At 38.9% G+C, this 14,463-nt stretch overlaps 1 protein-coding gene across 1 annotated transcript in view; it reads right to left on the reverse strand.

Moving 5' to 3' along the window:
• tp73 (tumor protein p73) overlaps nt 1–14,463 on the reverse strand; it is a 26,645-nt gene continuing 12,182 nt past the window's right edge. Inside the window, exons 5-14 of the mRNA XM_069140205.1 lie at nt 7,005–7,191; nt 6,705–6,820; nt 5,954–6,063; nt 5,409–5,551; nt 5,170–5,258; nt 4,782–4,909; nt 3,875–4,029; nt 3,628–3,760; nt 2,233–2,326; nt 1–1,936 (exon numbers count right to left, since the gene is read on the reverse strand). Of these exons, the coding sequence (XP_068996306.1) occupies nt 1,535–1,936; nt 2,233–2,326; nt 3,628–3,760; nt 3,875–4,029; nt 4,782–4,909; nt 5,170–5,258; nt 5,409–5,551; nt 5,954–6,063; nt 6,705–6,820; nt 7,005–7,191 (1,557 nt within the window). The 3' untranslated portion in view covers nt 1–1,534. The remainder of the gene's footprint in view (nt 1,937–2,232; nt 2,327–3,627; nt 3,761–3,874; nt 4,030–4,781; nt 4,910–5,169; nt 5,259–5,408; nt 5,552–5,953; nt 6,064–6,704; nt 6,821–7,004; nt 7,192–14,463) is intronic.

Here is a 14,463-nt window from a genome sequence, read left to right on the forward strand (position 1 = left end):
TTAAGGAAGGCAAATATTTGAATCCATTCAATCCACGATTTTGACATAAAACACTGAACAACCTCAACAAATTAACACGATGAACAGCAAAACACAGGTACACGTCTTAATAATCTTTACAAAACTTAAAACAAAAAAAAACTTACCGGGAATATTAAAACAAAGCAGTTATTTTATTTACACTGTGGCAATGCATAATACTGATAATTCTAAATTATTTCACTTTTAAAGTGCTCTTTCTCAGACCTGTTGGTGGTTAGTGGTTGAAAGTATATTTCATTGTAAGTGAGAGGGCCTTAAAAAAAATGGCTGCAAGTCAGGCGAAATCTTTGTCATGGTACAAAGTCCTTAAAACAAACAAATTTGACACCATACTGAAATGATTATTCATGCTGGATGGAAATGTTGAAACAAAACTGGAATGTCGCTAATAAATACCTACAAACAAGTGCCGTGAATATACAGTACAAAGTCAGCTATAATCTGTGTATGAGGACCTTGCCCTGCAAGGTTTTTCAGAATACACAGAGAAGGACAAAATTGCTACTGTCATGTCCAGTGTCTTAATAAACAGGGAAACTATTTTTAATTCATTATACACACATGTTATTACGTCCCTGCTATTAGTTATAATACTGTTACTGATATTGTGTTTCTCAACAGTTTCCCAGTGTTTCTATACAATAATAACACCATATTTACGACTTGATAAAAGGTAGAAGCAATGCCTAATTTTTTATAATACGTGTTGACATGCAGATTATTAACGCCAAAGCCCATCTAACAATTGTTGACAGTGAGATGATTAAAGCATACTGAACTAAAGGTCATCACATCATCATTGCCATTAAAAATGCACATGACTGTGTTCCCGTTGCTATGAATTGGATTTACTACTCAATTCTATACATTTGGTTCAAACAGGAGATACATCAATTTAAGTCTAAATACTCGTTTTCAACCACATCTAGTCCAAAACATTTACAAAGTACAGTATTTACATTTTTACAAGTGAGCAAAAACTAAAAGAAAAATAAATAAATCATCTGACAACCCCTTTTATTTTTTTAATCTAAACACAAAACTGAAATTAGCAAACTTGGTGGTGGTGATTTGCCTATTTGGACATTTGTGGGATTTTGAATATTATCATGAATGCTGTAAAAGAAAAATGTGTCATGTATTATTGCACAGTGCACTCAGGCAACATTTATCTGCACTTATCAGAGTCCCAAAAAGTATAGTCCAGACAATGTGTATTAAGCACTGCCTTGACAATGCTATTGTCACAGTGGTATTTGCTATGTAGACTTGAAACATAATTGGTGCCAATTGTTTAAGCACAAAACTGCTCAGGAGAGTGCATTAACACGCTGGAAATGTTCCACATTCAAAATGAAAGTGGATTTTCTGTAAAAGCACTGAAAGCAAAACCTAAGAGCACAATTACAGACCCCATCCACATCGGTTTACTCTGTTATAGGCTGATGCTGATAATCATTTCGGGAAAGCAGTCCTAAGATTCTTTTCGGCCTCAGTGAACATCACTTTCCATGAATTCCTCCTTGATGGACTGCTTGCTACGTGACACCTTGCAGTCAGGCATGTCGAACCCAAAGTCAGCCCACTCATCCGCAGCTGCTGTCATTCCGGCCGCCTCAACAACACCGGACCTGTTGGGGAGAGTGATGGTGTGGCGGACACGAAAGTGCACAGCCTCCATGACGCGCTGGCGTTGCAGCTCGCCACCAGCCGCCCCGATGGCCGCCATTGCAGAGGCAGCCATGTTGCTGCTGGAGCGAAGCAGCTGCTGGCCATGGTAGTCATGGTGATGATTGGAGGTGGGCAGTTGGAGGGAAGCTCCTTGTTTCATGTCCTGCAGACCTTGCCAGATGGCAAGGCGGGAATGCTCCGGTATCTTCAGCGCTCCTAAATCCTGGTGAAGCCACAGTTAGACATGTGAGGAGTGTGAGAACGTGATAGAAAACTAACATAAAGCAATAGGAGTGAAAGTTAAACGTAGGGCCTGCTCATCAAAACATTTCTCTACATCATCATTAGTGGCCAACACTACAGGTGATTTTTATTAAGACTAAATTCATTATATTATTGTTTGTGACTGCATCTTCTACACTTTGTCTTTGTTGTTTAGGAAACTTAATACACATACATTTTATCATGATAACTATTATTTCTACTGTGTGATTGTAGGTGCAGGAGCAGAGTTGTTACCTCCATGGAGAGAGTTTGGAGGTGGTAGACAGACTGGAGGCCTTGGGAGGTGAAGTACTCAATGAAGTTCTGACAGCCCAGACTGGTGAGAAAACTGTATGGGGAGAAAAGCAGGGCTGCTTAGACCACAGCGACACACCTAAAAGAAGGACTTAAACATAAAAAGTGCAATTGTGCTTGAGTAGAATAACTTCATGTCATTGGCAGCAGCTATTTTTTTGACAGAACTGAATCACATCATTATTTCATGTAACACGTCAATGTCTTGTACTCCAGCTGTTAGAGTATGTTCCAGAGCTGAGTAACACATCTAGCCTTAATTGTAGAGAAACTATACATCTTCATAGATGCAAAGTAGAAACATAAACATGCATTTATGTCAATGATTCATAAAGCCATTCTTGCTTTGGTGAAGAACCTTTATTATAAACACATGAAATGTTAAATTTTTGGTAACATACAGTGTAACTGGAAAAAAGAAGCTAACTGTACAATTTAACTGCGCAATTAACATAACAGTCTAGAAAACAAAAAGATGGACAAAGTCAGTAGTATCAAAAATGTTAAATTTGTGTGAGCAAGTCCGATGACTGCATTGACACATTATTTAAAAAAATGTATAAAATAAGAAAACAACAGTGTTAAATTAAATAGAACTTGTACATTTCTTTTGAAGAAAGAAGAAAGCTGTAGTGCATTGCAGGATAGATGTATACACAGTGTAAAGGATTTTTAGATTTAAGTATATGGCACAGTTTGGGCTTTTTGGGTGGCAGCTATAGTGGAGGTCTACTGCTCTTGAGCAGCTTGGTAGAGTAGAAAGACATGAATAGCGTTTTGTTTTTTAATGGGAGCTGATCAACACATCGGATTAGGACACTGAGTATATGCAACTAGTAGACAGTTTAGCTAAGAACACCAGTTGTCTTTGTTATGCAGCCAAATGTAATTTAACACTTTTTTACCGTGTAGTACAGAGGACAGGACAATTATTAATGTGGCCAAAATTTGGAAACAAACAAAACCAAAACATACCTTCCCTTTTTAACTAAAACATCACTTATTTTTGCAGCACAACTTTTCTACTTACTTCTTTTTTACTAGTTTATTTTGTATTATGTATAGCCATTATTTCCATGCTTTCAATTCTCAGTGGACCTTCATTATGGCACCAGCTAAGGGTGCTTAGAGATTTGTGGTATAATTGCAAGCCTTTAAAAAGCAGCCATAATAGTCTGTAAAACACAATGGTGAAAATATATGTGAACATGGCCACGGAAAGTGGCTGTTTGGGCATCAACATGCCACTAGTTTGTATTTAACCCAACAAGTGCATCTGATTGTCTGCTGGCCTTTTACAGGAGAATAAAGGAGTGTCATTGGAGGGTGAGGTACCTGACAAGGCTGGGGTCAGGGTTATACGGAGGGGGTGGGCTGCAGTGGGAAGCTGACACTATATTCTGACTGCTGTGGCCACCATTCATTTCACCATTGGCCTGCATGTGGTTGTGGTTGAGCATGTTTGAACCTGTCAGAATAAGAGAGAGGGGATCAATAAAATAATGAGCAGCAAACTGGTATAAAGAACTGTACTCTAATGGCATCATAACACATCTATTTTGTTTGAATCACAGATACTCACCCATATGCGCTATGGAGTGGGGGGCAGTGTGGTGATGCTGGGGCTGCTGCCCCACCAGCTGGTTGACTGAGGGTGATTTGCTGTAGCCTCCGTGGGGATGCATCTTGTTCATGTTGGACAGCGGAGAATAAGAAGAGGGTGATGCTATATGGCTCCTAGATGAGAGAGAAGAATGTGGCAGAAGTTAGAAGTTTATGCTGTGAAGGACACCTCACAGTTTAATGAAATGAACAAGATGCAAAATTTGGATTTTCATGAGGGTTAAGCCGAGATCAGACCACACGATATATTTGTCTTTTACGATAGTAACTGTGTCAGATTAGGATATCGTAGTGCCAAAAGTTCTTGCCATGTTTGTGTCGGGAGTCTGGCAACATTACAAGTATGACACGGACCAATCATCAGGGAGGAGGGGGAAATAGTTGTCAATCGCAGCTACAGAAGCACTGTGTGTGTCACTAACAGTCCTTTTGACATGTTTACAAATGCATGCCAGAGAACACTGTCATCTTATTGGTCAATGTTAAAGGAACTTTGTAGGATATTTCAAACTCTGACACGCTAGACTTTTCGTCAGGGTATCGTGTGGTGTCCCAGATGCTGCATCAATGTTCTTTATTTACATCACACTACGAGGCCGGTTTGTCATTCCCAACATTCATATTCGGGCCCGGCACACACAAAATGACTAAATTGTGTCAAAATCGGGCTGAATTTGTGTAGTCTGAGCCCAGCTATATGTATAATTGTGATTCACATACTGTAGAATGGAAAGTAACAGTTAGTTCTCTAATGTGCCTTGGCTTGTGTTCATGTGAACGGATTGATCAGAGCTTTTCAGTCACAATTTCTGTCCTGTATGTGTAGAACCAAGTATCTGTGTATTTGTCCACATGTAGTAACTCACGGTCTCTGCAGCAGCTGCTGCTGTGTCTGTTGTCGGTAGGACTCCACTAGCGGCTGTGGCACCAGCTCCATCAGCTCCAAGCTGTCTTTAATCTTCATCAGCAGCTCGAAGTTGTCCCGACCACGAACCTACACACAAACACAGCACATACAGTGACCTAAGACAGGTAGGGAGTAATGACTGGTGAATCTGTCCATTGAAAATTGTCCATTTCTTTCCAGTATTTAAAACAAAAAAACATTTGCCTGTCTTATAGTCAGTAGAAATGTTTCCACAAACTTCTACTTGTCTGAATAAGGCTGTTTAAAAGGATACATACATGCACAAGTGTAAATCATCTCTTTTCTTTGACTATTTTGTGAAAAATAAGAGTGTAGAAGGCACTTACAGGAATATAGTAAATCTCTTCTTCTCCGTGCCGCCTCTTCCTCATGTTAATATTTGGACTGGGAATATTTGAAGGACACTGTTTAAAGTCTGCACACAACAGAGACAAAAATCACAATCAAAAAGGTTTCTAACACATTTCACAATGATGTTAAAGTACACCAACAATTAAAATGTATTCAATAAAGTATTCAAATGAATCAGCAATGTGTAAGTTTCATTCAGTTTATTGCGACTCACTGCGCTTGTTGGCACTGCCATTTTTGACCACACTGTCATTCAGGGCCTGTTGTTCCCTAAAGTGGTCCTCATCAGCTTTGCGGTCTCTGCCAGGACATGCACATATCCGACCTTCAAATGACCTTCTGCCCAACACTTGACCGCTGCAGAGATGAATTGGGAAAGAAAAATATCCAGACTTGTTAAGACAACTTAACATCTGTATGGAACATCTGTTCAAGGTTAATTGGGCTTCACTGCCCAATTAATTTGGATTTTCCTAACAGACTTGTCCTCCAATACTAGCCAAACAGCTGGAGTGTGTGCACCTGGTGATCTTTAACCCATGGCCAATGCTAGAACCATTAAAGGATGGTAGTAAAGAAGAAAGCACCCATTGAATGAAGGTTGGTAATTTTATCTTGTATGTACAAAGGTGTGCATTTGTACAGTATGAGTAAGAACTGAGATAAAGTTAGTGTGAAAGAGCTGAAAATGACTTGTTAAAGTCAAAAGATGTCATTGTTTGAACTGATGTGTATATGACTTAAGAATTGCTGACATACTCCCTGGTCTCCAACGTGGTGATGATGAGGATGGGCCTTCTGTTCATTCCGCCCCCACAGCTGCTGTTGCACATAAAATTATACAGTATGGTGGTAAACTCAGTCCCCACCTGAAACACAAAACAACGAGGAAGTTCAGGCCTTGTTGGCTAAGTCTATCTGACAGTTATCAAGGAATTTCAGGATTTTTATTGCTCAAGTGATTTCTTTGTATACACCAATTCACCACTAGAGGAAAGTGTTGCAGCGCACTTTGATGTGAGGTGAGAAAATGTTGCTTTTCATTACCATCCTCAGGTGCAATCACAGACAAGATGACTCTTGTGCTTGTCTGGACATGCCTGGCATCTTTATTTTATAGCTGAGTCTACTATGAAGGACTTCACTGAAACTGACTGTTTCTTTGAGAAAAACTTGACTGATCAATTGTGTGTCTTTTCTCTGACTGAATGTACGAAATATTGTTGACAGCTTTCAGGAATCGCGATATCCCAACATTTACTCAATCCACATCTTTTTACCATCTCATTTATTTAACATTACCTTGACCTTCCTTTTATACTGGTATTGATTTAATAATGGAAATGCAAGTTTCACCTCACTAGTGTACATCATGAATATTTTAAATACCTCGATAGTTTCTACATTAAATGTGGACCATAATTTCTGATGTTTAAAGTCATGGGTGCAGTCCCTTGGGTAACTAACACAATGAATTGTGTTTCCAACCAGCACCTGATGAACCACTGACCTGTGGAGCCTCGTAGGGCACAAAGACACTCTGCCGACCAGTGACAGGATCATCCACATACTGAGAGAGGTTATTCCCCTCCACTCGGATCAGGTGACTGGTTGGGGCTGCTTGACCTGAGGAAGCAATGATGAAAGAAAGGTGTGGATGCACTTGGTTGATTTAAATCAAAGCATCAAACATAGCAGACACCGAACAGTCTTGTTAATGAAATGTTTAACGCAAATTCTTGAAAACATTTTTTTTACTTAAATGTTTGGGGAAAAAGCATAAAATGTCTGAGTAGAATATGATCAGTACCATCATTGAATTCTCGTCCAAGTTCGTGGTTGGGGCACCGTTTGACCACTTCCGTGACGTGTTCTGCCTTCTTGTAGACGGCCATGGCTTTGATGATGCTGCCATGTGGAGGAGAGGAGGACAGCTTGATCTGGATTGGACATGTTTTGGCAATCTGACAGTAGAGCTTCTTCAGCAAGGGAGAGTACTGCGTTGAAAAAGAGCATACACATGGCCGATTCAAGTAAGTGATTTCAACTTCTAAATGGCAATTTTAGTTCAGTTTGAGAAAAAGCAAATCTCGGAACATCACAATTAGTCATTTTACAGCAACAACTTTACAGCACTGCCCAAAAACAAAAAGTGTTGAATTTAAATTTGCACCCCCAACTGCAGAAAACTTTAGGACACCTAAAAACTTAGATCTGCGTTAGGTAGCAAGCAATTAATACCTATAGCAGTGACTGTTTTCTCAGTCTCATATAAAAGTCCTTAAGAAGTAATTCTGCATAAATCTAAGGAAGAATTAAAAAGTGTCTGTAATACCACTGAGATCATGGCAAAATTTATTTTTCAGGAGTTTGAATTGTTTTCAAAATGAAATAACACATGATTTGAACCATTAAGCCATCGATCATGTCAGACAAAAAGAATATCTTTAATGATTGAATACAAGGTGGACAAATAAAGAACTGGGTGATAATATGATGGTGAAAGAGTGTGGGGTGAGAACAGGACACTGTAATTACCACATAAAATCATGACAAAAGAACAAATAGTGTCATATGAATGGAAAGGGAAAATACACAAGGACTGTAAAACAGTCAGCAGTAAATTCTAGTGTGTGCTGTAAAGGTAATTACTGTGTTATTAGAATGCATAAATGATTATTATCCATCCGACTAGGTTTGTGGGTAGTAATGTGGGATGCTGCAGATGGCAGAGGAGAAGTGAAAGTTCAAAAGGAAAGATTGGAATAAATGATTGTGTCTCTGTGTAAATGTGTACCAGCTGACAAAAAATAAAACATCAATGGGCAATAATAAAAACGTTTAATGCAGGAATCTCACATGTTAGTCATCCCGTTACATTAAAGCTAAATGAAAAAATGCTGATCTGCGCTAAAGCCAAGTCTTCACTGATTCCTCAGTTTACCAGCATTTACACATGCGCATGTATGCACATGTGCTTGTATCTATGTAAATGCCAAATCAGATGCATCCTAGACATCACAAGGAATAGAACAGCCTTAACATGCCCCAACACAATCACAAAATTTTAAAAATCTTCCATTTTGAAATCCAACTGTGACCCTCCAGGAGAAGGTCTGTTCTGTCCTGTGTAGACTTGCTGTGATGGACCTGAATACAAATGCAACAGCGCACCCTATGGCTGAAATACTGTACATGCAGTTCAATTTCTGAAGAAAGAAAAAGCAGAGAAACAGAAAATATGGAGAGAATGAATGAGAGAGAGACTGATGAATGGTCACACTGGAACTCACTCAGTTACATGGTCTGCATCTTCAACCTGTTTCACCAGAATCCCTTTTAAAGTATCATTGTCAAGTTTTATATAAAAACAATTTCATCAAATGCCACATGGTGAATGTGTGAACACAAAAAAACTATTTTATTCCTTGATTATCCTTTTCTTTTGTCATTGATTTTTTAGAAAATACATAACATGAGTGTCAGTTATGTACACACGTGCTCACCCCCAAATTTTACAACTGAGGGTCAGTTTACATCACAAGGATGACCACAGCTTCACACTGTGAAAACAGCAGCATAATTTCTTCTGTGGATCTGGAAAAACCTAGTGCTACTTTTTAAACCCTGGAACCCTAATGATGTCATCAAGGTTATCTTGGTTTAGGTTTGAGAAATCTGTATTATATACTGGATATGAGGAATTCGAAAGAAGTGGGCATTGTGAAGACGAAAGATGCTGTTTAAGTTGCATTATAGGAAATGTAATATTTATTTGAGCTTCATACATGTCAAATCTGTCTCTTGTGATTCCCCTGGCCCACATTGCTGCTATATCTCTTTAACTAGAAGTTACTTCATGCTTTCCCTCTTTATTTCTTTTATCATCGTCTTTTTTAAACATATCTTTTTCTGTTTTTTTCCCTTTTATTTCTAAATTCATCTCCCATGCAATATTATTCTTCCATATTCGTAATCATTGAACACCCGCCCTCTACTTGAAGTAAGATTTAAAACATTTATGATGTTTCCATTTGTAAACGTCAGTTAAAAAAAAAATTCAACTTTTTTTTAATTTTTTTTTATTTCGACTGACAACACAGACTTGCTTCTGGCCCAATGACAGCTGTGGAAGATTCATTCCTACACCAACAAGGGCTTGGATTTTTGTGACATCGTTACTACACACACACACACACTGCAAACTCAAATAGACACATTTCTCTTAGCCATGAGCACTCCCCTTAGGGCAATGGAAATACCTGTGCACAACATTACCCTTTCCCACTGAACTTATCCTAACAAGTCTCAACAGCCCGTCAATACCATGAATATATAATCTTTCCGAGATGGAACAGTCAGACAGAAGTCTTATGTAGACCTCGGGACTTTTCATGCTGCAACTATCGCATCTTGAAAACTGATCCACTGGTTTGTTTTAAACTCGATCACAACAGAGAGAACATGAACTCCTTCAGCAGTTGAAAAGAGAGTTTATAGGGAGCAACTTACTCTCACCTTTACAATAACTACTACTTGCCTAGACCTAACCCTTACCTTAACCGTATATACATACACATATATATTTATGTTATTGGGACTTGCTTTTTGTCCACATAAGGAAGACAAAACCCCATAATGTGACTGTAAACACATTTAGGTCTCCACAGCATTAGTGAAACCCGCCCAACCACCACCACCCGACATGCACACACACACATACACGTCCATAGTTCCATGAGTTCAGCTCCATGTGTTGCTGTCAGAAGTGAGGCAATAGCCTACTAAAAGAACTATAGTATCTGATGTGTATCTTCTTGTACAGACAAGACGACAAACACAATTAAATCAGATCATTTGCTTTCTCAGTGAACCGAAAAAAATCTTTAACATGAGTGAGACAAGTAAATTACAAGCGGAAGAACAAAAAAAGGATTACATGAAGATTAGATTATTCTAATAAAATGTGGACGTGTGCAAACAAATATTAAAATAGTGAGAGTATAAACCTCGGCCAATTGACTTTCCCCATTTCAGTGAAATCTGTTGACAATATTATATGATTTTCTTTCTGAGGGTATGAACAAAGTTTTATACATTGCCAACTATTATACATTGAATCTATAGCAGATAGTGATACATATGATGCACATGCTGGAATGCTTTCTTTTCTGGGAGCTTTTTTTGTTTTACAACAAAAAAAATGCAATAGACATTGAGCTACAAAAGACAGAAACATCCAGAGTTGAATCCCTAATGTAATTATAGCTTTACAAAATCACTGCATAAAGCTCCAATTTAATATTTTGTTGTCAGTGTTTATTGCAATCCCATTCATTCATCCATCTATACGTCCATCCATCCTTCCTTGTTTCTACACAGTGGACCAGTGATGGCAGGTCCAGACAGGCTTCTAGAGACAAGGTGATAATTGCCAGACTGTCAATCCATTTACACAAGCAACAGCATGCCCGCTGCAAATTCGCTTAACAAATATCAAATACGTTTATGCACATACATATGCACACACACACAAGCACAGGCATACAGTATGCTGCACATGTCTGTACAGTCTAAACTGGCTTTCTATATAGTCTGTAATTATATTGGATTCAAATCACTGTAGAAAACTCGAGAATCTCCCATTTTCTTTGGTAATTACTGTTTGTCTCCATATGAAACTATGAGAAACAGAGAAACAGCTACATGTGTGGGTAATTGAAATTCAAACGTAATATTTTTGTCTCATTGGACTCTGATCCACTTTTATTCTTCACAAAAGAAAAGTTTTGGGGGTGACGAAAACCGTCTGATCCACTTAGGATCTGAAAGACATTCATTTCAAGCCATCTAGTTTACTCACAGTTCGAGCACTATTAATAACAAAATGTTGATGAGCTACACAATGAATGAGTGTCACTGCACACTTAATAATTAGCATTACTGGCGCAGGCATGGTTATCTTAAAAGTTCACTCTTTTAGGCAACATAGCATACACAGTGTTACAGAGTGTCATGGGACACACTACAGACAAGAGGAAATGTTTAACAAATAGTTTCATGGATTAGAAGCATCCCAGTCTATAAAGTTTCCTGAACAGTGTAGATATAGGACAGTGTACACGGTTGTAAAGAGATCAAATTAGTTCAGGTATCAGTTCTGAATGTTGTTTTCTTTAAGCACTTCATCTACTGGGTGATTATAAAAGCCTTGGTATTGCTGTACAAATTGATCTCTATCACACAGCCATATAATCAGGAGAAAACTCATATATTTCTCCTGTGTGATGTCAATGATAAAACACATCTGAGAACCCAAATGTGTCATAGACTGTTTTTTTTTCCAGAGTTGATGCTTGGCAGGAAGACCAACGGTGGTGTGGCTGTGGATGATGCATGGAGAAAAGGAGGGGAAGGATGCATTGTGCAGGACGTGTTAGGACGTGTATCCTAACGGAGAGAAGCTAATAGCTGGGAAGAGCAGCTTCTGACAAGCCGCCTTGCAGTGCATGCTCGAGCATGCATCCCCAGCGCATCACACCCCCTCCCACTGTACTGTACACGTGCGCACACACACACACACACACACACACACACACACACACACACACACACACACACACACACACACACACACACACACACACACACACACACACACACACACACACATAAAATAAAGTCTGAGTGTATGGAAAAGGGTCCTATTTATTTGACAATGTTGAGGTGTTAGATCTCATTTCCAGCCACGGTGACGCTTGCCTCCATCCTAGCCAAGGAATCATCTTTAAGTGGCAAGAGACCAGGAGACTTTCAGAGCTATTATCAGACTCTCTTGAGTAGACAACGGGGGATTACCAGACTAGAATAGGCTTGGATGGATTTACTCTATGTGGAAAAATTATGAGAGAAAAAAAGGATTGTCTCTTCTCTTCTCTTCTCTTCTCTTCTCTTCTCTTCTCTTCTCTTCTCTTCTCTTCTCTTCTCTTCTCTTCTCTTCATCAATCATGCAGTTGAGAAGATTTAAGAGATAGAGGGAGACATGCTTGATGCAATAGGCAGCTACCTTCCTAGTATTCTCCCAGAGAAAAGCACTCCACCCGCTCTTAGAGGGACGCAGAAGTGTGGGGAGAGGGGACTGATTATAGTCAATATGCCCCGATGGCATTTGGCATTCCCCACTGCCTGAGGCCACAAGGAATCAGCAAGAAACCCAGAGACTGTTAACTTCATTTAAACAACATGACTCAGTCTGGTCCACATAGTCATCTCTTTTTTTCAAGCGTGTTCAAACTTGCTCCTATTACTGAATTTTGGCATAAATACACACCCATATATTCATGCAACCCTGGTGTTATTTTTGGGCAATCCCATTCCATTAGCGAAAAGCTTGACCATAATCTCGCTTCTTTTCAAATCTAACACTTCAAAATCAGCTCGGCGACATTATCTGAGCCCTCAAAAGGCACTTTGCCACAGAGCTCAAATGAAGTGGCAAACAGTTGTTCCCTGTAAAATATGAATAAACATCTGTGTGTTGTCACTTTTAGTCCAAATAACTTTTTCTTTTGCATGCATTTCAAGAAACTGTTTTACAGAAATAATGGCATATTCTGTAGGTACAACAAAAACTTGTGGTGTACTTTTTACCACCTATAAAGCTTACTATTAAGCGATCAATGGTCTCATGCAGCACAAGATCATACATTATCATACTGTGTCATGTCACAGATGAAAAATTTTGTTTTTCCATAGCTAATAACACTTAAATACATGTTCTTATACTTCGCCAATCTTATAATCAACCCTGCAAGATAAAACAAAGCATTACAGTAAACTCCAAAAAGCTATGAGCAAACACTCAGTCTCTCTCTCTCATTCTAATCCCTCCTGTTTAATGGCAGCTGAGGCATCTGAATAATCACAGGGTTCCTCATAACTATTTTTCTGCTGCCTCATCATCTATAGCTTAAGTCGTGTGCCAGTCAAACACTCCTTTTCTTCTACTCGAGTGGTAACAACGACAATGACTTGAATTAAATAGGCTCGTTAAAATCACCACTTTCTTCTCTCTCTTTTTTTTTTTTTTATACAATTTGGGTCATTTTCTAAACATTACTGATAAAACATAGTTTATTTTGTTTTAAGGAGAGAAGATCTGTTGGCAGGCTCTCTTACATTCAAACTGTAATTGGTGATTACCAGGCTTCTCAATTAGGTTATGAGGGACATTCAAAACTGTAACCCAATGGGGACATCAGAGGGAATAAGGTAGTTTAATTTAAATACCAGAGTATTACGTATCACATTAAACCAAACAGGTTGAAACCAGTTTCTGCCATATTTTAGGATTTAATTTCATTGCTCTAACTTCCCAGATCAAACAACCTGAAATCATTGTCCATGTTCTCCTTGGTTTCTGTGAATGCAGTGTGGCTGTGAGAAAGATCTAAGTCAGGAGAATTCCTGAGACAAAGGCGATGATGGACATATTTTAGGAGAGGACGAGGGAGAAACTTAAGGCGCCAGAGGTGACAACCATGAGTGTGCGCTAAGACCGGATGAAGGAAGAGATGGAGGAAGAAAAGCAACAGGTCAAAGACCACCGCATCTAATGTCCAGAGGGAGATCTCCTTACATCACTGAGGGCTGAGTAAATGAGCCCACCACGCATGGTTAATTCCAGCAAACACAGCCGCGGAGAACCTCGGCCTGTCACACAGACACTCACAAACACACACACAGTGAAGGAAGTGCAGTTTGTCTCTTCTTTCTCTTGTTTCAGGGAGGTCAACTGTGTGACAGTCGGTGGTGACACCTCTCCAGCAGGAGGCTTCTCATTGGGTCATGACAAATTACACAGCTCCAATTTCACCTGTCTCTCACCACCATCACAATGTAGGTGAGTGTATTGTGTTCAATAGGTTTCATAAATTATCATGTAAATTCCTGATGTTAAGGTTCCTCTGAGTCTTACTACTTCTATCACTGCTGATAATTATTTGCTTATTGTGTGTATTGTTCATAATATATATGCGCTATATTGTCTTCATTGCAAGCTTCCTTTCACGTGGATGCAATGAAGTGTGTCTCAAAAGTTTAAAACTAGTAACCAAGTAAATTCTGCTATAAAATAACAGCCAATGACAACAAACTATCTTTTCTAAATTTCTGTGTTATTACATTATTATTGCATTGATATAGAGAAGCATAATATAATGCAATGCCTGGGCTTACTTCAGTGTACATAAACCATAAAAAAATTATGG

This window comes from Embiotoca jacksoni, unplaced genomic scaffold (genome assembly GCF_022577435.1).
Source record: "Embiotoca jacksoni isolate LCO1_2020_lvr unplaced genomic scaffold, fEmbJac1.0.p SCAF_9, whole genome shotgun sequence".
NCBI classification, from domain to species: domain Eukaryota; kingdom Metazoa; phylum Chordata; class Actinopteri; family Embiotocidae; genus Embiotoca; species Embiotoca jacksoni.